At 45.9% G+C, this 24,416-nt stretch overlaps 1 protein-coding gene across 2 annotated transcripts in view; it reads right to left on the bottom strand.

Annotated features, from left to right (window-relative positions):
- Positions 1–8,216: 8,216 nt before the first annotated feature.
- Positions 8,217–24,416, bottom strand: part of TINAGL1 (tubulointerstitial nephritis antigen like 1) — a 28,569-nt gene continuing 12,369 nt past the window's right edge. For both annotated transcript variants that reach the window (XM_030217466.1, XM_030217465.1), the window contains 7 exons: positions 24,039–24,162; positions 23,630–23,780; positions 20,274–20,463; positions 17,502–17,547; positions 15,598–15,721; positions 8,707–8,752; positions 8,217–8,448 (listed from right to left, as the gene is read on the bottom strand). In XM_030217466.1, the coding sequence (XP_030073326.1) occupies positions 8,311–8,448; positions 8,707–8,752; positions 15,598–15,721; positions 17,502–17,547; positions 20,274–20,463; positions 23,630–23,780; positions 24,039–24,162 (819 nt within the window). In that variant the 3' untranslated portion in view covers positions 8,217–8,310. The remainder of the gene's footprint in view (positions 8,449–8,706; positions 8,753–15,597; positions 15,722–17,501; positions 17,548–20,273; positions 20,464–23,629; positions 23,781–24,038; positions 24,163–24,416) is intronic.

The following is a 24,416-nucleotide window of genomic DNA, read 5'->3' as shown; positions in this document are numbered from 1 at the left end:
AAGACAGAGGGACAAGGGGCGATGTGGAGAAAACGTGAGAGCGACCGTGAAACACTGCCAATTATAGCCAATCAAGGACAAATGTAACCAGTGGATTACAGACAAAAAAATGACCTTTTGATGTCTATATACAGGAAGACGTTGCATGTTGACAAGGATAAACTGTAAAGTGTCCCCTAATGCTCTTCTGCTTTCCAGGCTTAACCCTGATCTAACTCTACAAACTTCTACCTGTAACACACAAGCCTCATGACAAGTCTCCCAGCCAGGTTTTCCATTTATTATCAAAATAAAACCCAACAGTGCTAGATGCTGAGATGGACACTCCCAGCTCTGATCTAGAGGGAAGCTCTCAAACCTGTGTATCTGAATATGTGCCTAAAATTACTTGTGCAAAATCCCTTCCCTTTATACACAGGACAAACTTTATAAAGCAAACCAAAGTTTAGCATTTCAAAGTATGATGTTCAATTCTCATTCTGGGTAGGCTGGTGATGGAATAATCATAACTTTAGGGATGGGGTTAGGAGTCTGCAGGATAACTGAGGAGGGCACAGGGCTGAAGCTTCACCCAGGGTGTTCAATACCCTTGTGCCAGTCCTGCCTCTGAGCCTGCTTTCCAGTAGTAGCTCAAGGTGAGTTGCATTCAGGTACATTGGGTATTTCTCTGTCCCTGGAGGGCTCATACTCAAATTTTGTACCTGAGGCAATGGACGGTTAAGTGATGTGCTCAAGATCACAAGGAGCAGCAGTGGGGTTTGAACCTTGGGATGTCAAGGCGGGTGCTCTAACCACTCAGCCACTCCTCCACTGTATGTAAGTAATGAGAGGAAGAGAGGCAGGCAGTGCAGACTCTGCTGACAGCGAGGGAACCAAAGCACACTGAATGTGTGATTAGTTTTTACATATTAAGAATATGCTAGTTGGGTTTTCCTAAAGATAACATGGAGACTATAAGCCATATGCTAAGTGTTAAGAACTAAGGATAGTCTGGCTCTGTTACTGGCACCAGGCAGGAGTGTGGCATTATTCTGACAGAACGATGGATACCTGGCATTAGAGGTGTGCAAAAACTTTCTTTTTTATTTTTATGGGGATTTTTTTATTGTCTTAAATTTGGGGGTTGTCTGGTGTACTTAAAAAAAAACCCCATATACTCCTGCCCCATTTAAATCCACAGATGGGGTAAGTGGTTTTGGAGGGTGCTAACGGATCAGGAGAATACTGGGGGGAGAGGGGGATTGCAACACTGTTCTTTTATTTTGGGCAGAAAAGGGTATTTTACATTTTAGAACAAGAAAAATAAAATGATGTATGTTTCTTTGTAATGATGAAATAATGGAAAGTATCTCTGTACCTGTTAGAATGCTGAAATGGCAACTGGACCAGAAGCGGTACCAGCTGCTCTTCTGCTATGACTCTTACTACTAACCAATACAGTATAGGATGTTAGCACCCCAACACCGGAGTGGGGGCCACAAGGACAGAACAATGAGGAATAGCTCACTGCTCAGACTTTCAGACCTGCAGGTGCAAGTCTTGCCATGCATGCAAGGAATTTCCGCAGGCAGCAAGGGGCTCAGGGGTCACTGAAACAATGCAGCCTGGAATTCAGAACATAGCAAGAACACAGAAAGGAAATTCTTGGGACGGGTGGAAGCATACCGAGTTCATGGAGCAAATGAGGCTTGCATTGCTGCTGTTCTGTGGGGTGTGTCAGGATGGAGTTTGTACCTCTGCTGCCAATCCTATGGATCAGGGGTTCTGGACACACCTACCCAGTCAGGTTCTCAGGATATGCACAATGAATATGCATGCACTACCTCCATTCTATGCAAATGTATCTCATGCATATTCATTGTGGGTATCCTGAAATCCTGACTGGCTAGGTGTGTCGCAAGGACTAGATTGAGAACCCTGCTATGGATTAATCCAAAACATTCCCTGACCAGCTTGAAATGGGTAGCAGGAGAGGGAGGGAATTAGTTTGTGTGTTCTCAGATTCTGTTTGTGTATTTCCACGTGTTGGTTGGGCAGCAGAAACGTTTGTAGGATTGCTGTCTGCAGTCCACACTGACTACATTTCACCATGGAGTTTGCATGTTGTACAAAGAGTCCCAGCCTCGCATCATGGATAGTGATAAAACATACAGGCTTCCAAGCAGCGAGCTCTGGGTTAGAATACTGCAATGTTCCAGTGTAAGCACTAAAACAAGTTTTTATTCTCAGTGCAGTAAACCAGGGGTCCTCAACCCAACCTGGTTTTCAGGATTTCCACAAGGATTATGTATGAGATCTATTTGCACACATATTCATTGTGGAAATCCTGAAAACCAGGCTGGGTTGTGGACCTCAAGGAGTGGATTTGAGGATCCCTGCAGTAAAAAGTGTAAATTTTGGGTCTCCACCTCAGATGACCCTCTTTTTATTCCAACCCTGAGCACATAAAGATTCGATACTAAGGGAAGCATGAAGAACTCAAGTTTCAGCACAATTTTAATCATCAGGAGCATTTTCCTAGTAGTCGATGATTTGCATAAAGATCGACTACTGATTGCACTATTTTTTTGGTTCCTGTGGGACTAAAGCTTACCAGAGATGCCAAGTTACCCAGTCCTAGGCTGGAGATTTGGTAACAGTCCTGGAATTCTGACCACCCCCATCTGGTGCATTATGGTACTTGCAGCACGGATTTCAATGTGCAGGATCAGGCACTACAAATCCCACACTGCTTTGGGATTTAACTTCAAACCCAGGACTGGCCAAAAAGTCTTCCTCCTAGAACTGGGTAACTTGGCAGCTTTGTTATTACATGAGCCCCACAGAGATATCCAGTACATGGACTAAAGAGATGCAAAAATAACTTCACATGCAGTATGAGAATCAGAGAAATATCACACATTCAGAAATTACAAGAATGTTAACTCTAAATTTTCCAGATCCACAAAACCTTTGAAGAGTATGACCTAATTTGAGAGCTCAGACCTCCTGCTGTGTTTATGAAAATATCTGGGGCAGCCAGGTCAAGACATGCAGGGTCCAAGGAATAGTAATCCATTTATTTACAAGCCACAGAAAGCAGAATACAAAAGTATTTTTTGTGAGAAGGATGAAGAAGATTTTTCACTGTCTGGGGTTCCAGGACACCCAAAGAGTCACTTGTCTGACCACGGATCAGTTTTACTCTGTTTTTCATATAATATTGCATATATAAGACCCTCCTTTTAAAGAAGTCATTGAGGGCACTGTGGCCCTTCATAGGAAACAAGAGAAACCACTTGAGGGGCTTTCACTCTGCTGACACATTAAACCTTCTTAGCAAAGTACAAGGATGTCCCACACTGAGAGGCCCATGATGTAAAAGCACAGGGTCTGCACGTGTGTTTCCACATTGGCATGACTGTCCTAGTGAGAGTACATTGCAATGGTGTCCATGTAAGTCCAACAGTCAACTATTAAACACAGATGTAAAGAGCTATGCAAAAGCTTAACGCTGGCAATTTTAGCTCATAGTCTGAGGCAGAGCAACAGTTTAGCTCATTTTTCTGTGACAAGCTTCAGTGAGAGTTTTGCGCCAGGTTCTTTCCTCGCTCTACAGTATATAAGCTCTCTACCCTCTACCCTCATCTCCCCTTACGTTCCCGCCCGAAACCTCCGCTCACAAGACAAATCCCTCCTCTCAGTGCCCTTCTCCACCACCGCCAACTCCAGGCTCCGCTCATTCTGCCTCGCCTCACCCTATGCTTGGAACAACCTTCCTGAGCCCTTACGCCAAGCCCCCTCCCTGCCCGTCTTCAAGTCTTTGCTGAAAAGCCACCTCTTCAGTGCTGCTTTCGGCACCTAACTCTTACCTTTCAGAAAATCCAGGCTGCCCAATTTGACTGACTGTTCATTTGTCCTTTAGATTGTAAGCTCTTTGAGCAGGGATTGTCTTTCTATGTTAAATTGTACAGCGCTGCGTAACCCTAGCAGCGCTTTAGAAATGTCAAGTAGTAGTATAAGCGGCCCACAACTTTTTTTTTCCTTGTCTTACTGCCTCTACTGCAAAAGACGGAGAAGAAGAAAAAGGGGAAACAATGGAAAGTGGGGTAAGGAGAGAGAAAGATTGGGCGGCTGAAGGCCAAAAGGGAGGAGAAGAGAAAAAGAAGACAATGGGATAGAAGAAAGGAGGAGAAATGAGAGACAACACAGTCCTGGCAGCTGAAGGCTAGAACAGCATTTCCCAAGTCAGTCCTGGAGGACCCCTTGCAAGACAGGTGTTCACAATATCCACAATGAATATACATGAAAGACATTTGCATATGATGGAGGCAATGTAAGCAAATCAATTTCATGCATATTCATTATAGATATCCTGAAAACCTTACTGGCAAGGGGGTTCTCCAGGACCTACATGGGAAACACTGGGCCAGAAGAAGAAAGGGAGTGCAGTGGCGTAGGAAGGGGGGGGGCAGTCCGCCCCGGATGCACACCGCTGGGGTGGTGTCGGCTCCACTGGTTCCCTGCTCCCTCTGCCCCGGAACAGGTTACTTCTTGTTCCGGGGCAGAGAGAGCAGGGAACCAGCGGAGCCGATGCAGCTCCCAGCGACGTGCACTCGGGGGCGGATCGGCCCTCTTGCCCGCCCCTTGATTCCTAATTCAACGTAAGAATGCGCTCCAGGGGGGGGAAGGGTGCGCTCCGGAGGGGGGAGGGTGTGCGCCGAGGGAAGGGCGCTGTGCTGCACCTGGGGGGGTGCACAGCAGCAACCCGCCCCAGGTGTCAGCCACCCTCGCTACGGCACTGGGGGGGGGGGCACAATGGAGACTAGGACAATTAGAAGAAAGAAGGGCACGAGTCCTGCAGGCAACAGTCCAGTATCCAGAGTGGTGGGATTTGTAAAATATCACTGGGATTGATTGCACCCAAGCAGCTCTTCCATCTCCATCTGATAGATGTTATCACACCAATAAAATGTGAGTATAGAAAACAAGCTTGACATTCCAGATATGTGCACAATTTAACATGCATGACCTGATATTCTCACATTACAGTTTATTCAACACTCCTCCAGGGTTCGGGACGATCCCTGCACAAAATATCAATTTTTCTGTATTAATACTGATGCGATAAAGTGTACACGTTACCACGGTGATCAGATTGTCTCCTGTGTTTCCACACGTTTCCTGTGTGCATATTATTTGCATATGATTTGTGCACTCCATTGGGTGTTGGGAAAATGTGTGTTGAAGCTGGTCGCAGATTTCTAACACACACTACATTGACCCCTGGCTGTTTGTTTAGGCTTTTTGTCTAAGAAAGGCTGGTATTTCTTCTAGTAAATAAAAGGCTCAATGATAAAATGCAGCACGGTCTGGGTGAGTGAAGGAGGGTCTGGTTGAAAGTCTGAGCTTGCTAGAGCGCTGGGTGTAGAGGTGGAGGGCGGAGGCAGTATAATGTGAGAAGGGCACTTTGCTACACACTAGTGAGGAAGCAAAACATTTCTAAGACAAGCAGCCAAATCCCCAAGTGCCACTTCAGGCTGACACAAAACGGGAGACGAGATTCCTAATAATCCAAGACATGGAAATTTCCCTCAGAATAAGCTGAAAGTCCATATGTCTGCTGCAGTGCAGATCCAAGTGCAGAACTGCCAACACCAAGCCAGAGCCTGATTGAAACCAAGATCTTGGGTTTGCGACTGAAATTGGCCACTTGGTTTCAGTTGAAACTAAAGATGAAAACAAAACTGGCTGCACCTGACCACAAAGTGTCCTCCCACCGGTGGCAGCCCCCTCCTAAACCCATCCCTCATCGGCAGCCCCTTCCTGGGGCTACCGTGTTGCTGGTGGGTAGTGGGCACAGGAACAATCCCCCACTCGCTCCTGTGCTTGGCTAGTTGCTCAAAGTGGCCTCTAGCACTCCCAGTGGCAGTCTCACGAAACTCCCGCAGCCGATCCCAGCAGCCATATTCAGACTGAACCCAGTATAAGCAGGAGCAAGTGGAGATTGCTTCTGCTCATTCCAATCTCAGTATGGCTTTTGGGATCTCCTATGGCAGTCCTTGAAGGAAGAACGGCACCAGGCACGAACGAGTGGGCTTCGTTCCTGTTCCCAAAGAAACCACTAGACCACCATAATTTCTTAAGGTAGGCTCGGAAAGGGCCTTCAGATGGTCGGGTGGCTTGGGAAGAGGGGTGGAGGGATGACTTTTCGGTTTCAACTAAAAATGCACTGGCATTTTTGGACCAAACCTGAACCTGGATTTCAGGCCAGTTTGGGTGCCAAAATCAAAATTTAGTCAGTCAGTCTCTACACCAAGCAAAGGCTGCAGCTTTTAATATCTTTCTGTTCAGAGCTGTCTTTGAATACCATTGAGAGTATGGTGGCAGCTGGAGATGGGGGACACACTTACTATTTATGATTCTGTCCGAAGAATTGGATCGTGAATTCTCTCATTTTTTTTAATGCTTATTTCCTGTCTTATTACCTGACCTATGCCAGTGATTCCAAATGGCAGTACATTAACATTTAGATAAACTGTAAATATACCATAGCATAAATATGCACAAGTAGAAAAGCTATGGAGAGGTGGGCGTCAGCAGCAAATCAGAGAGAATGAAACCAAGAGGGGTATGTGCAAATGGAGCCATCTGGAAACAGTACCCTACGGAATCTGTCTGATCTTTCACAAGGCACCACATGGAACCAGAAATGCTCCCGCAAGAAAACACTACATTTCAGCACTAGAGAGAGTGATAAAATGTGCAGGAAATCGTCTGCAAAGAGATCACACATGTGCGATGTTCCTGGAGCCCGAGAATCGGGTCATAATTGCACCCAGGTGGCACAGCTTATAGGCAGGAGAGGACTTAGCTTATATTCACTGACAGTGAGGATAACAGAAGGCTGGTAGAAGGGAAGGTTAGGGCTTATAGCAGGTCCTCTTGAGCTGGGAGTCTTTGTTCACACTGGAAGCTCTGCTAGCAATGAACGATTGATTCTGTCCTAGGTTGAACGCTGATGAATGTGCATGACAACTGAATATACCCCCCCCCCCCCCCCTGTGTATTCTGAGCACTGTACCAAGCATGAGCTGCTCCCTGGAGTCATCCCAGCCAGCACAGTGTAGGAAAGTGCTTCTGAAATGCATATTATCCCAGAGTATTGTGCTAAAGCCAAAACAGTTCACCAAGCTCAGCACATGAAGGAAAGTGTTCAGCAGTGACTGGAAATGTTCACCATGCACAGACTAGGAGAATGGAGCGTGAAAGGGATCACATTTGTACACAGTTAATATTTTTGCTGCCCCTGCAGGTCTTCTTTGGGGGACTAAGAAAAATCCTTAGAAATCCTTCAGGATCATGTTTAGGCCGGTATGTTGCATGTTTGGGACTCCAATGTGCCCTCATTTCAGTGAGGAAAGATCTGATCAATTTTCTAAACTCTAACTGGGGGTAAAAGCAGGACTCTTGCATAGCAGGCCCCAGTCTTTCACTGTGCCCTCAGCAATTGAGATGGACAGAGAGATTCACGGGCTGGTGCGGGAGCCTCTGCCCCACATACCAGGGCTGGATGGAACATCTCTCTCTCTAATTCTTCCTGGCTTGGTGGATTGGCAGGTACAGTGACTGTGGCGCTGGCAAGCTACAGAAGGTCAGCAGACATTGAGGCCAGTTATTTCTCGTACAGATAAACAGGAATGCCTGAAGGGTAGATGTTTATACTGCTTGTGGGAATGTTCCAGAGATCAAAGCAGCAATGAGAGTGGGAGCAAGGTCCAGCTTCCGTCAAAAGGCAGGATGGCAAGGAGAGGAGAACGTGTTATGTTCTGCGCACAGCCCAGAAATGAATCAGCTGATACACAGGGATTCTGATGGTTATTCTTAATTATGGTAACACAAAATGAGAGACAGGGGGATCTTCTGCCCTCCCTTTCAGGCTTTCTCACCTCCCCTAAAGCCTCAGGCTGGGAGGTGTTGCATTAGGTAAGAACAGCTGGGTGGACACTGATCTGCCGGCTTACAATTCTTTCATTCTGCCCTAGGGAATAACTTGCCTTCCTGAGTAGAAAGGGGGGGGGGGGGGTAGAAACAGCAGACTGAGGATATTATCAGGGGTCTCTGCATACTGCTGCTGTCCAGGTTCTGAACACGGTTTCAGTCTGAACAGATTTTGGGCAAAGCTGGCTGGCTCCAAGCGTTATGGTATCCACATCCCTGCCCCCTTCACTCTTGCTCTCTTCAGATGCAGAAGCAGCGATAGCCCACCACTCAGTGGGATGGCTCATGCTTTGTGGTGAACCGAGGGCAGGGGGCTGTGCCATGCTCTTGTCACTTATGAACATCCTCCATGCTGACTCGACCCCACACACCCACCACAAAGGCTTCGATTCCACACTCATTGGTACCACGGGCAATGCGAAAGTAGCCGCTCTCACCCCAGCTCTTGCCCCAGGAGTTTGCAGCGATCTGTGGGAGAGAAATAGCTGGTTAAGTCAACTGCAGAAGTCTGAAGAGAGGCCATAGGAAATCCATCAGAATTACAGTTACCCTGGCAAGCTTCGCTCCTGTTCTACGGACATTTTTCTGCCCACACAGTATCATCGATGATAAATCTAAAGCACTGGAGAAACACTTCGACACATCTGTCCCTTACTATACAAAGAGCCCCATTCAGTACAGGTATTATTGCACAGATACTATGACATTGGTTTGTCTGCTACTCACCCAGTATTTCTCACTCTGTCCATTGGGATTTTTTTCTTCTCCCCAACTAGGATTTAAAGGAAAAAAATTAACTCAGCAGAAATATCTTCCTTCCTTGCATCAGCAGTGCAAATATAGCCCGAGCTCTATCCCCCTGTTGCCCCTTCTTCATCCCTCAAAAAAATTAATCAGAAGTCTAATCTCACTGCACTTCTGCAGTGCCCTACGCACAATGGGGGCACGAAAAGGTAGACGGACACTTTTCTGGGGTTCTGCCTACAATGATATGTAACAAAATCACTGTGGGGTCAGGCGTATCTAGCCTTCAGGGGCACAGCCCCTCACCCCACCACCTACATGCATGCACCCCCCTCCCCACATACCAACGTCTGCCCTCACACCCATTTATACAGCTCCTCATCCCAGCCCACCCCACCCCCTCCACACACATCCCCTCTCTCACAGCCCCAAAACATACATCTCCACGAGCCTCCCCCACCCACCCACCGTCTCCCTCTCATATACACCCCACATGAACAAACACAGCGTCCCACACCTCTCCCCACATACACTGAAAATAGAGACAAGTATGTACAGAAAATCACTCACAAAAGGAGCTCCCCCAGGTCCTGCTACCCTGAACAGTGTCGGCACACTTACTTCCCCCATGGACATGCATAGAGGAAAGAGGAAGGGGTCACTTTCGAGCTTGCAGCTTCTGATTCAGAGAAGATGAAGGCTTGACTGGCATCACAGTTTTCACCCTCTTGGTTTTTTTTTTGTTTTGTTAATAATTTAAGTGTGTGTAGGTTGTTTTCACCTTTCTGTATTGTAACCAGATAGGTACCAGCAGGCTGGTAGGTTAATGCTGGCTAGGCCAGGGGGATGGAAAAAATGGATATGAGGGGCAGCCTAATATCTTCCATGCCCTGTAGCTGGCAGCTGGGGAACATCCTTAGAGCGTGGGCAGGACATTCTGAGCACACTGGATGGGATAACTGATTGTTTTCTGCCATCACCTATGTTGCTGCTCTGTTCATTCCAGCCTCCAGGAAGCAATGAAGGCTTTCGAGATCAGACATGTCCCAGAGAGGAACACTGCCAGTATCATATCCCTCCCGTATCCTCTCTCCTCTGATTAAGGGATTGCGGTAGGGAGTACCAGCCTTACACTGCTGAAAGACAATAAGAGAGTTCCATGCAGGGCCAGCTCAACCACTAGGCAAGACTAGGAAATCGCCTAGGATGGCAGGGCAGCAAGGAACAGCTGCAGTGAAAGCAAATCAGCCAAACAAACTCCAAGAACCATCAAGCGTGTTTTTATAGGATTGCTTTATGATGAACATGAATGTTGCGTTTAATTATCAAAATCATGGGAGAGGTGGATGGAGGAAAAGGTTCGTCCAGGGCACCGAATACCAGCCCTGCTGCAATAGGAATTCGAGGCACTGTCCTGTCTACAGGCCTTGTGCAGGATTAGTTAAGGAGTTAAGAGGAGAGCAGGGCCAAAGGTTTGTTTAGTTTTCTTGGATTTATTTGGAGGAAGTGTTAGCAAATTCCACCCAGCCTTGGTCATGCAGCAGGTTCATACTTGGAAGTGCAAAGCAGACAGGGCTACAAGCCAGGCCCAGAATAAGCTAGAGACACACAACTCTCACAATGCACCTCACTCCTGCCCTGCTGCACCTCCTGCTAGTCCAGTAATGAAACCCCATTACACAAACTCTCACAATGCACCTCATTCCTGCCCTGCTGCACCTCCTGCTAGTCCAGTAATGAAACCCCATTACATAAACTCTCACAATGCACCTCATTCCTGCCCTGCTGCACCTCCTGCTAGTCTAGTAATGAAACCCCATTACACAAACTCCTGCCCTGCTGCACCTCCTGCTAGTCCAGTAATGAAACCCCATTACACAAACTCTCACAATGTACCTCATTCCTGCCCTGCTGCACCTCCTGCTAGTCTAGTAATGAAACCCCATTACACAAACTCTCACAATGCACCTCACTCCTGCCCTGCTGCACCTCCTGCTAGTCTAGTAATGAAACCCCATTACACAAACTCTCACAATGCACCTCACTCCTGCCCTGCTGCACCTCCTGCTAGTCCAGTAATGAAACCCCATTACATAAACTCTCACAATGCACCCCACTCCTGCCCTGCCCTGCTGTACCTCCTGCTAGTCTAGTAATGAAACCCCATTACACAAACTCTCACAATGCACCTCACTCCTGCCCTGCTGCACCTCCTGCTAGTCCAGTAATGAAACCCCATTACACAAACTCCTGCCCTGCTGCACCTCCTGCTAGTCCAGTAATGAAACCCCATTACACAAACTCTCACAATGTACCTCATTCCTGCCCTGCTGCACCTCCTGCTAGTCCAGTAATGAAACCCCATTACATAAACTCTCACAATGCACCTCATTCCTGCCCTGCTGCACCTCCTGCTAGTCTAGTAACGAAACCCCATTACACAAACTCTCACAATGCACCTCATTCCTGCCCTGCTGCACCTCCTGCTAGTCTAGTAATGAAACCCCATTACACAAACTCTCACAATGTACCTCATTCCTGCCCTGCTGCACCTCCTGCTAGTCCAGTAATGAAACCCCATTACATAAACTCTCACAATGCACCTCATTCCTGCCCTGCTGCACCTCCTGCTAGTCTAGTAACGAAACCCCATTACACAAACTCTCACAATGCACCTCACTCCTGCCCTGCTGCACCTCCTGCTAGTCTAGTAATGAAACCCCATTACACAAACTCTCACAATGCACCTCACTCCTGCCCTGCTGCACCTCCTGCTAGTCCAGTAATGAAACCCCATTACACAAACTCTCACAATGCACCTCACTCCTGCCCTGCTGCACCTCCTGCTAGTCCAGTAATGAAACCCCATTACACAAACTCTCACAATGCACCTCACTCCTGCCCTGCTGCACCTCCTGCTAGTCTAGTAATGAAACCCCATTACACAAACTCCTGCCCTGCTGCACCTCCTGCTAGTCTAGTAATGAAACCCCATTATACAAACTCTCACAATGCACCTCACTCCTGCCCTGCTGCACCTCCTGCTAGTCTAGTAATGAAACCCCATTACACAAACTCCTGCCCTGCTGCACCTCCTGCTAGTCTAGTAATGAAACCCCATTACACAAACTCTCACAATGCACCTCACTCCTGCCCTGCTGCACCTCCTGCTAGTCCAGTAATGAAACCCCATTACATAAACTCTCACAATGCACCCCACTCCTGCCCTGCCCTGCTGTACCTCCTGCTAGTCTAGTAATGAAACCCCATTACACAAACTCCTGCCCTGCTGCACCTCCTGCTAGTCCAGTAATGAAACCCCATTACACAAACTCTCACAATGTACCTCATTCCTGCCCTGCTGCACCTCCTGCTAGTCCAGTAATGAAACCCCATTACATAAACTCTCACAATGCACCTCATTCCTGCCCTGCTGCACCTCCTGCTAGTCTAGTAACGAAACCCCATTACACAAACTCTCACAATGCACCTCATTCCTGCCCTGCTGCACCTCCTGCTAGTCTAGTAACGAAACCCCATTACACAAACTCTCACAATGCACCTCACTCCTGCCCTGCTGCACCTCCTGCTAGTCTAGTAATGAAACCCCATTACACAAACTCTCACAATGCACCTCACTCCTGCCCTGCTGCACCTCCTGCTAGTCCAGTAATGAAACCCCATTACACAAACTCTCACAATGCACCTCACTCCTGCCCTGCTGCACCTCCTGCTAGTCTAGTAATGAAACCCCATTACACAAACTCTCACAATGCACCTCACTCCTGCCCTGCTGCACCTCCTGCTAGTCCAGTAATGAAACCCCATTACACAAACTCTCACAATGCACCTCACTCCTGCCCTGCTGCACCTCCTGCTAGTCCAGTAATGAAACCCCATTACACAAACTCTCACAATGCACCTCACTCCTGCCCTGCTGCACCTCCTGCTAGTCCAGTAATGAAACCCCATTACACAAACTCTCACAATGCACCTCACTCCTGCCCTGCTGCACCTCCTGCTAGTCCAGTAATGAAACCCCATTACACAAACTCTCACAATGCACCTCACTCCTGCCCTGCTGCACCTCCTGCTAGTCCAGTAATGAAACCCCATTACACAAACTCTCACAATGCACCTCATTCCTGCCCTGCTGCACCTCCTGCTAGTCTAGTAATGAAACCCCATTACACAAACTCTCACAATGCACCTCACTCCTGCCCTGCTGCGTCCCCTGCTGTCTCAGATGCCATATTTCTGCAAATTGGCTGATAAGGCCATGTCATAATGTTCTTCTAAAACAATGGCCAATGGCCCAGACCTGGCCCCGTGAAGCTCATGCTGATGACCCCCCCCCCCCCTCCCCGCACCATTCCTTTTCTTCTCATGGTAACATTCAGTTCACAGAGGAAGTTAATTTCTTCCCATGCAGGGCAGTGGGGAAAAAAGTACCAGGGTTTCCCAGGACCCACTCACAGAAGCAAAAGAAAAAGTACAGTGGATCAAAAGAGGCTGGTGGGGAGGGCAAAGCCCACTGCCCGACCACAATAGCTAAGAGAACATTCCGTTCCAATGGAGAGCCAAATAATGTTCCCAAAAATTACAGACCCAGAATTTGTCTATCTAGCATCTGTCAGCTATTCACTGTAATAGATTCCAATAGAACATGCGATCATATTGACTCCAGTAACAAAAGTAAAATAGTAAATGTCGGCAGAGAAAGACCTACATGGTCCATCCACTCCGCCCAACAAGGTGGATAGAGTTAAAGAAGAAGTGAACTTGTGTAGTGTGCTAGATTCACGATTAAACATTAGTATACTTAGAAGGGCATTTTCGATATGACCTCTAAATCCGACTTTGGACATTTTGCTCAAAATGTCCAGAATCTGAATAGCACATATAGCCATTTTTGAAACTGCAATACCTCTATCTGTTTCTTTTTTTCAAAAACAGCCTCTTGCTAGATGTTTTTGTGCTCTGGGCATTTATATGTTTGGTCTATTTTTGAAAAAAAAAAATCCAAGTGGAAAAACGCCAGTGGCATAGCAAGGGCGGGGCGATGGGAGGCGATCTGTCCCAGGGTGCATGCTGCAAGGGGGTGCAGGGAGCAGCTGTGTGGCTGTCGGCTCCACCGGTTCCCTACTCCCTCTGATGTTACTTCCTGTTCCTGGGCGGGTAACCGGTGGAAGTGGAGGAGTGACCTAGTGGTTAGAGTGGTGGACTTTGGTTCTGGGGAACTGGGTTCGATTCCCACTTCAGGCACAGGCAGCTCCTTGTGACTCTGGGCAAGTCACCTAACCCTCCATTGCCCCAGGTACAAATAAGTACCTAAGCCGCATTGAGCCTGCCATGAGTGGGAAAGCGCGGGGTACAACTAAAAAAAAAAACAGCTGGCGGACCATTCATTGATCAAAACTGGATGCATAAATGGTTAAGGAGAGGTGAATTCAAACCTAAAGGATGAGTGACTGATAGTTGGGACAGTAGATTACGGATGAGATGGTTCACAGGCAGCAAAGAAAAAAAAAACTGCTCAACAGACATCTGTAGTTTCTGTAAGAAAGCTGGACATAGTTACTCATCTCGTAGCTGGCTGTGTAGTTCTGATGGCAGAAAATGTCTTTACAGGAAGGCATAACCATCTCATCCTTTGGAAACATTAGAAAATCACTGTACCGGAAAAGCATTGGGATCATGACCCAAAGAGAATTATGGAAAATGAAGAGGTTATGGTACGCAATTCCATCTAAGTTGGATGTAAGGAGGGTGTCCTAAAAAAGCTGCAAACAGCCCAAAATACAGCAGCTAGGCTTGTCCTCAAGGTATTGCGTTTTGATAGAGCCACTTCATTAATATGCAAGATGCACTGGTTGCCCATTAAAGCAAGGATTATTTTTAAATTATGCGTTTTGTCTTTCAAATATTATATGGCATGATACTGGATTATATGCAGCCCTTCATAACTATTCCCCTATGCAATATAACCTCCGGCTGTAGGGACTACCTTAGACTTCATCTTCAAGATGATAAGTACATAAGTATTGCCACACTGGGAAAGACCAAAGGTCCATCAAGCCCAGCATCCTGTCCATGACAGCGGCCAATCCACGCCAAGGGCACCTGGCAAGCTTCCCAAATGTACAAACATTCTATACATGTTATTCCTGGAATTGTGGATTTTTCCCCAAGTCCATTTAATAGTGGTTTATAAACTTGTCCTTTAGGAAACAGTCTAACCCCTTTTTAAACTCTGCTAAGCTAACCGCCTTCACCACGTTCTCTGGCAACGAATTCCAGAGTTTAATTACGTGTTGGGTGAAGAAAAATTTTCTCCATTTTAAATTTACTACACTGTAGTTTCATCGCATGCCCCCTAGTCCTAGTATTTTTGAAAAGCGTGAACAGACGCTTCACATCCACCTGTTCCCTCCACTCATTATTTTATATGCCTGAGTGGAGTGGAACAGGTGGATGTGAAGCGTCTGTTCACGCTTTTCAAAAATACTAGGACTAGGGGGCATGCGATGAAACTACAGTGTAGTAAATTTAAAACAAATACGTACGTCTAGTAGAACTATAGAAATGATCAGTAGGATTAACACGTCAATGACATCTTGCTGAGTTTGCAATCAGAGCCTGAAGTGTCAGCAAGGTATCAAGAGCCAAAGTACAGGAGCCGAGCACAGGACACAGGCAGAATATTCCTCTGCTAAGCTCAGTGTCATATTGGTGTCTCAGAACATTAACATCCTCTGCACTTTACAATGCAACTGCTGCTGAGAAGGGGAAAGAGATTAATGTTTTCCAATCACGTTCCAGGTACAGTCATTGGCCCCCACCCAGAGCTCTGGCCCAGGGGAACTTGCTTACCCAGTAATTTTCACAGAGTGGGTCCCGTGTCTTCGGTAATGCTCTGGTTTTCCAGTTGTCACTGGTGTGTGTCGATAAATTCCTCCTTTATAGAGAAAGAAGTCTTCATGCACTTCCATGATGGCTGAAAGAAAAATAAAAAGGGACTGACAGGTGCAGCCTGGTGGTGTCTCAGGTGACAAGAGCTGTGGGCTGCTACCTGGAGGGGCTTTTCTTTGACCTCTTGTCAAACCTTCTACTGCCTGGGCTGGCTGGACCTGGGGATGCTTTAGGACGTGTTCGCTGCCCTGCAGGGGGTGTCATAGTCCTTGCTTAAGGATGACACCTAGTGGCCAGATTCTGCCAGCCCAGGACTGTCACTGTAAACACAGTGCTTGGGACAGAAAGAGGACAAGATACAAGTAAGGGGAAAGGGCCTGAGTACTTGCAAATGAAGAGTCAACAGCACCAGATCTGGGAACATGAGCAGGTGTAACAAGCCGTGATCCCAGGGTGGGGAAGGAAAATACATCTGCCACACAGCTACAAAGCCCACCTGCTCTGTGCATTTATTATTTATTGCATTTGTATCCCACCTTTTTGCGGGCTCAGTGTGGCTTACAATATGATATGAATAATGGAAATACAATATGTTACAACTTGGTTATGGATTACATTGTGCAGAGTTATGCGAGACAATCGAAGTATCGTTAAGAATGTAACAATGGGACATAGACATTGAAACATTGGAAGGAGACAATGGGAAGCTTAAAGGGCAGAATTAAGACACATGGAGGGGTATAATCGAACGAAAACGCCTATCTCCATGGGCGTTTATCTCCGAGAACGGGTCCGTGAAGGGGCGGAGCCAACCGTATTTTCGAAAAAAATAGACGCCCATATGTTATTCGCTACTTTGTGAGCTGGGCATTTTTGTTATTCAGTGATAATGGAAAATGAAAGCGCCCAGCTCAAAAACGAATACATCCAAGGCATTTGTTCGTGGGAGGGGCCATGATTCGTAGTGCACTAGTCCCCCTCACATGCCAGAACACCAACCGGGCACCCTAGGGGGCACTTTTACAAAACAAAACAAAAAGGTAAAGAGCTCCCAGGTGCATAGCACCCTTCCCTTGTGTGTTGAGCCTCCCAAATCCCCCTCAAAACCCACTGCCCACAAGTCTACACCATTACTATAGCCCTAAGGGGTGAAGGGGGGCACCTACATGTGGGTACAGTGGGTTTGGGGGGGTTGGACGACTAACGCATTAAGCAGCACAATTGTAACAGGTAGGGGGGGGGATGGGCCTGGGTCCACCTGCCTGAAGTCCACTGCACCCCCTAATAAGTGCTCCAGTAACCTGCATACTGCTGCCAGGGAGGTGGGTATGACATTTGAGGGTGAAAATAAAAAGTTGTGAAACGTCATATTTTGTGCTGGGAGGGGGTTTGTGACCACTGGGGAAGTCAGGGGAGGTCATCCCCGATTCCCTCCAGTGGTCATCTGGTCATTTAGGGCACTTTTTGGGGCCTTATTCGTGGAAAAACAGGGTCCAGGAAAAGTGCCCTAAATTCTCGCTAAAATCGCATATTTTTCTTCCATTATCGGCGAAAGGGCGCCCATCTCTGTTCGCCCGATAACCACGCCCCCAGTTCCGCCTTCGACACGCCTTCGACACGCCCCCGTCAACTTTGTCCGCATCCGCGACGGAGTGCAGTTGAAAGCGTCCCAAATTCGGCTTTTGATTATACCGCGTTATTCGTTTTTGTGAGATAAACGCCCATCTCCCGATTTAGGTCGGAACTTGGGCGTTTTTCTCGTTCGATTATAAGCTGGATGGTGTACACTGGCTACCTTCTGAAAATTAGCCACATCTTTTGCTCCCATTGAGAAGTTTTGCCAATATGAGACCAGAATTACTGACCTTGTACTGGCCCATTCTCCATCAGCTCCTTCATTATTTCTTTCTCCTGCAACGGAAAGACAAGCATGAACGTGGCCCAGACTCTCCATCCCCAGTGTAACTTGCTCCTCTACCCTTAATGAGTGTGAACAGTTTCACCACGGAAAAACAGTGGAGCTGCCTAATGGTGCAATAATAATTTTAATGGGAGGTTCCAGGACTGAGTGACCTGCTACCAACAATTTCAACAACAAGTTTGAAGAACAGAGATCAAGCTGTGGACTCAAAGGGAAGCGGGAACAAAGCCAAAATGACCGCTGTCTCTTAAGGTTTTGACTGTATTCCTCAAGGATTTTGTATTTGTTGATCAGCCAGTGTCGAGTCCAATAGACAATCATTAAAATTATTATTGCACCATTGGCGTTTCATTGTTTTGTTGGTCATCTCCAAGTGTACTGAGTGGTGTGGAGTTGTGGTCTTCTGGTTTGGTTGGTGTCCTGTGAAAAGTCTCAGCCATACATATTGATTGATATATTTAGAAAAAGTTATATACTCTCTCCTTGGAAGAATTACACTCAAGATGGTGTACAAACAGTAAAACACAATATTTCAAGACAAATAAAAAACAAGAATTAAATCAATAAAGCAAGACTCAGAACACTCTACCTCACACTCTTTCTACTGAGATTCAGATGGAAATAGAAAGCACTTAAGACCTTTGCAAGTTACCAAAATGTTATGTGTGTATGAAACCTGTCAGGTAACCACTTCCGGCACTCAGCAGCTATAACTTTATATGTATGCTTTTTCCACTTCTCCTTGGCCAACTCTTTCCTAACTACACAGAGACTCCGTTTAGTTGTACCACAGAGCTGTGCCCTCTATGGAATACACACCTCCAGGATTTCTTTTAACTTTTTTGGAGAGTTATTCCTTAATGCCTGTGGACAGGCATTTTTGATATGATGTCCACATGGCGAAATAAACGTTTCTCGGAAACCATTCAAAAACTGAAGTCCATAAGGGAAGAAACAAATATTCAAAGATAAAACATGTTTTGAAAAAGGACGTACCGAAAACCTTTTAGACGTTCAGAGATAAGATAAATGTTTCCGCCAATCGAAAATACACTGCAATGACGGCACTAGTCCCCATGTCAAAAAAACAGCCACAGCAATGGAAGTACATTCCCTCCATGTGCACAACGTGCACCTCAGCACGTGGAGGAACATTCTAAACAGTGCCCAGCTATGTCTCTGAGAAGGGAACTAAATTTCTCTGTGGAAGAGACAGGGCTACTTGTCCTCCTATGCATCACACACAACCTGTATGTTCATGGAGTGTAAAGATTTTCTTCTCGTGTGCCCAGGGGGGTCTGAGTGCAACGTGTGTGCAGTCAATGAGGGAAAGCAGTCTCTGGTGTAGAATTGAGCCATGTTGTTTTGGAGTGCCTGGGCGGTAGTGGGAAAGGTAATATAGTCTGAGGTGTGGACGAGGCAGGCATTGAGGAACTGAGCAAGGCTGGGTGAAGCCTGCATTGACTGCTAGAATGGACTGGAAGGTGTCGGTGGTCAGAAAGACGAGGAAGGCAGTGACAAAGTACTCAGCAACTCTCCACTCTCTCTCTCTCTCAAATGACCACATCCACCTCCACTTCAACTCAGCAAAACCACAAATGGGTCTAAAGACAGGTTTGGCCTTACCCTAGATGCTTTTAAAGCAGGTCTAATTCCAGACATTTTTCTTTCCACCCCCAGGAAGTGGTTTTGCTATCCATTAGGGGCAAAAAAACAATCATCAAGTAACTCCACCTATGTCACGCCCATGAAATGCCCCTTCTGGGAATATTTTCTTTTCGGCGATTAACAAACTTGAACAATTTTTTTCTTATTTGATTACACGTTAGATGTTTTTCTGTGAGAAAAACATATCTCCCCGTTCTGCCAGTTTTTGGACGTTTTTCTGTTTTGAAAATGAGCCCCTAAATGTCATAAGCAGTAATTTCAAAATACCAACACTCTCTTTCCCCTCTTCTATTCTGGGTGACTAAACTGGCAGCCAAATTTTGCACAATGTGAAGCTTTTGGATAATTTTACCAGGAAGCCCCACATGTAGGGCATTACACCTACAGATGTGCTGAATAGCATATTTAACTATTTGGTCGAATATGAATAAATGTATTCAGAGCCAAATCAAATTGGATACAAATATTCAGTACAACAGTCCAACAAAATTACCCAGACCACAGTTCAAAATGCTCCTTGTTTGATGTAAAACCTCAGTCTGTAGACTGTCCTCAACTTTACATTCATCTGCCGCAAGACCACTAAAATCCATTTCTGCAGAGTCCCCTCTTCCTCCAAAAGAGCATACAGACTTAGCTCTGTCCACAGTCCTCATATTCAAATACTAAGACCCACAATGCTTTCTGCCAACATAGCTCAGGCAGCAGGGCTGGAATTAGACATTCAGAGGCCCAGGGTAGAACCCCGTGGAAAGGGTGCCAAACCCTTCTGCAGGCTATGCCTCCTTCAGCTTGAGGAAAACATGGGACCCCCCTGTGGCATCGGGAACCAAGGAAATTGCCCTATTTGCTGTCCCCTAATACCAGCCCTGACTGGCAGATGCCAGTGTCTTTCTAGGCTTCTTCCCTTTCTGTTATGACATTGAGAAAGGACAATGGCGAGAAGGGGAGGAAGGTGGGTACTGGACAACATTGTGTAGATGTGAAAGTGGTGGATGACAGCAGGTATCAGTCTATGCCCCTAGCATGCCCTACTATTGGAACGTACGCTGGGTGCCAGTCGATAGGCTGGTGTGGCCTGGTAGATCTCATTGGAACGGGCATGCGGGCTGGGACACCGAGCTGTTGCCTGCCTCTTTCCACGTCCTGTGGATCGGCTGTGCATCATGCATGGACTCTGGACTGGAACTTTGTCTTTTTCCTGGCTAGTAAATGGGTAGCACTCATCCGTCACAACCCTGGGGATAGAGAGGAGACACAGATAATGTGATCAGAAGAGAAATGGAGGAGAAGAGCAGAGAGGCACCTGCAAAGATCTGAGGATGTGCGATAATGGCTGGATCCTCGCTCTCTGAAAGACAGTAAGTTTAGGAGTTTCATATCAGTGACAAGGTTCAGCAGCCACGAAGGAATGGGCTTCAGGCAGAGGCTGGTACAGTTTGCTGTCCTCTGCTGAAGGGGTTTAGATTACAGTCAGCCTCACTGCCTGGTCCAGAGCCTGGGCTACATGACCACACTCACACTGCAACTTTCCCTTCAGTTGTCATTTTTGACACAGATGTGAACATCTGTCTGTTGATAGTCTAAAATACTTGACAGTGTCTTTGAGGAATGCAACCAGGAGATGTGATGCTTGAATGAGGAATTTCACTGGAACATTTATTGTGTGTGGAAGGAGAAATGGACAGACGGATATTGTAGATTTGACATCCTACTGATAGACACAAGAAGGGCCGTATTAGTGTAAGTTTGAAACTTGTGAGCAGTAATGGCAGTCATCAAGGCTTCAACCTTAGCCATTTCCACATCAATTATATGTGGTGGTTGGGAGGCGGGGATAGTGCTGGACAGACTTGTATGGTCTGTGCCAGAGCCGGTGGTTGGGAGGCGGGGCAGACTTATACGGTCTGTGCCCTGAAGAGCACAGGTACAAATCAAAGTAGGGTATACACAAAAAGCAGCAAATATGAGTTATCTTGTTGGTCAGACTGGATGGACCGTGCAGGTCTTTTTCTGCCGTCATCTACTATGTTACTATATATATATATATATATATATATATATATATATATATATATATATATATAACATACAAATAGAATTTATCTTAACATTCACTCATTTAAAGCTTGGATCAAAACACATTCAAACTCTTACAGGCATAGTTATCAACGTGGGCTACCGTGAAGGCTTCATATTTTACCAATAACTTGTGATATTTTAGTACAGGCCCCATTTTATGCAACGAGACTTAGTTACTAATAACTGAGGTTAACAGTAAAACAACATCTTAACAGCATCCCACATTGATAACTCCACCCCTTAATTAAAGAAAAAAAAAAAGAATGCCTTTAGAAAGTGACATCACTGCTGTATGTAATATAAGTGAGCCAAGTCTAGGACAATGAAGCCATTGTGACATCACTGATGAGGTTGGCTCTTATTGGTGGAATGAGGCATTATGACATCACAATATCAGCTCTGGCTAAATCACTGCTATATGTAATAAAAGTGTAGGAAAACCAAGCCATTGTGACATCACTGATGAGGTTGGCTCTTATTGGTGGAATGAGGCATTATGACATCACAATATCAGCTCTGGTTACCAGACAAACTCTTTACACTAAGGGTGGAAGTTATCAATGTAATTCTCTATATTGTTACTATGTAAGCCGCATTGAGCCTGCCATGTGTGAGAAAGCGCGGGGTACAAATGTAATAAATAATAATAATAATAATGTGGGCTACTGTTAATATGGGTTATTGTACCAGTAACTCATGCTATGTTAGCACAGGAACCATTTTATGCAACGAGACTTAGTTACTAATAACTGAGGTTAACAGTAAAACAACATCTTAACAGCATCCCACATTGATAACTCCACCCCTTAATTAAAGAAAAAAAAAAAGAAATGCCTTTAGAAAGTGACATCACTGCTGTATGTAATATAAGTGAGCCAAGTCTAGGACAATGAAGCCATTGTGACATCACTGATGAGGTTGGCTCTTATTGGTGGAATGAGGCATTATGACATCACAATATCAGCTCTGGCTAAATCACTGCTATATGTAATAAAAGTCTAGGACAATGAAGCCATTGTGACATCACTGATGAGGTTGGCTCTTATTGGTGGAATGAGGCACTATGACATCACAATATTAGCTCTGGTTATCAGACTGAAACTCTTCACATGAAGCAGGGAAGTTATCAGTGGGGGATACCCAGAAGCCTAGACGAGTGGAGCAACCGCTCACAAGTTGCAAACTTATGCCAATTCCACATTCCTTGTGTCTGTTACATGTGTTGAGCACACACATAATTTAATGTTTTGGGATTTATTAACCGCCTTTATGAAGAGATTCACCCAAGGCAGTGAACCGCAGATACAGTTTAACATAAAACTTACAATTTTGATAACAGAACAATGGTAAAATGAACAAGTATAATCATAAATACAATAAATGAAGTAAACTTGAAAACAGCAAATTGAAACCTAATAATAGCACTACCATGAAACAGGATCAAAAATAAACATTTCACAGCACTAAAATAACAGAGATATAATAATACTAATGAAATATATAATAAGCACATATTTTACTGTCAGTGATAAGTTATTACCATGGTCCATTACAAGCTCTCACCTTTTTTTCTTAATTCATTAATTGAAATGTATTAGTTCATAACCAGCACAGAAAACTCAGAAATAGATCAGTTATCCAACAAAATAAAAACAGGGTAACAATTCCAGCTCTAAGTGAAGTCCTCATTATAGACTGCAAAAGGCTCATTATTTAAGAAAAATACAAGCAAATCATGCAGATTCAATATAGTAACATAGTAGATGACGGCAGAAAAAGACCTGCACGGTCCATCCAGTCTGCCCAACAAGATAACTCATATTTGCTGCTTTTTGTGTATACCCTACTTTGATTTGTACCTGTGCTCTTCAGGGCACAGACCATATAAGTCTGCCCAGCACTAGCCCCGCCTCCCAACCACCAGCCCCGCCTCCCAACCACCGGCTCTGGCACAGACCGTATAAGTCTGCCCAGCGCTATCCCTGCCTCCCAACCTCCAGCCCCGCCTCTCCTCTTTTTATTGTACCTGGTTAAATAACTAAATCCTCCTTTAATTTTTTTGCTATGGGCTTTGTAAGAGTTTAAACTCATGAAATATTATCCAAAATACATTTTTCCAGATGGGTCTGGTCCATGAAAATACAGGAAATATTCTGATAAGTAACTAGAGATTTAAAAGGAAATCTCAGATAATTTCTTACTCCTAAAGTCAAAAGCTTCAGCTTTAGAAAGATTTAGAAAAAAAAAAAAACTTCCTCCTGAACTGTGTCAGCCTTGCAGAAGCTTTCATCTTCCGTTTGACGTTGGATATGGACAACTTACCCTTTCCTCCGCAGGTACCACCAGGCACCATCCACCCTTCCACCACTGCATCCTCGCTGATTCCGTGTGTCACAAGAGAGCAGATGCTGGGGCGACAGCACTGGGGTCATGTGACCCATGGACTGAATTGAGATCCTGTCAGATGCAACCGCTGTCAAGAAAAAGTCCGATGTCAGACACTGAGGTTGGCCAAGTCCTGGTCATTTTCACATCCAGTATTAATGGGGAAAAGAAACCCTTCCTCCTCATCCCAACTACCTGATGGTCCTGAGAAAGGGGGCACAGCCAAAGGCTTAGGTCTATGCTGATACACACCCCCAGGAAATCATGGCAAAAAGGAAGTTGGAAGGCATTTGAGATGGAACTGAAGGGAAAGAATGAATGGATTTACAAGAGCAAAAAGCATTACCTGCAGTGGAGAATGCCCAGGAGCCCGCACAGTTCCCCTGATCCAGGGGTTCGTGGATCATGCCAGGCCACTTAGCTGCAGCATCAAAGGATGTCGGGAGGATCTCATTGCTGGCCATATTCACCTGAAAAAGAATGAAAGGAAGATAATCAATAATCATGCCCCATACAGCTGCTTATAGAGACACCCTAGCCTTCACACCACCCTCCATGTAAACCCAGTAGAGTCAAGACAGCCCTCACACCACCCTCCGTGGAAACCCAGTAGAGTCAAGACAGCCCTCACACCACCCTCCGTGTAAACCCAACAGAGTCAAGACAGCCCTCACACCACCCTCCGTGTAAACCCAACAGAATCAAGACAGCCCTCACACCACCC

This window comes from Microcaecilia unicolor, chromosome 11, assembly GCF_901765095.1.
Source record: "Microcaecilia unicolor chromosome 11, aMicUni1.1, whole genome shotgun sequence".
Taxonomy (NCBI): domain Eukaryota; kingdom Metazoa; phylum Chordata; class Amphibia; order Gymnophiona; family Siphonopidae; genus Microcaecilia; species Microcaecilia unicolor.
Note: the sequence above shows the minus strand (reverse complement) of the source record. Positions and strands in the feature narration are given on the sequence as shown.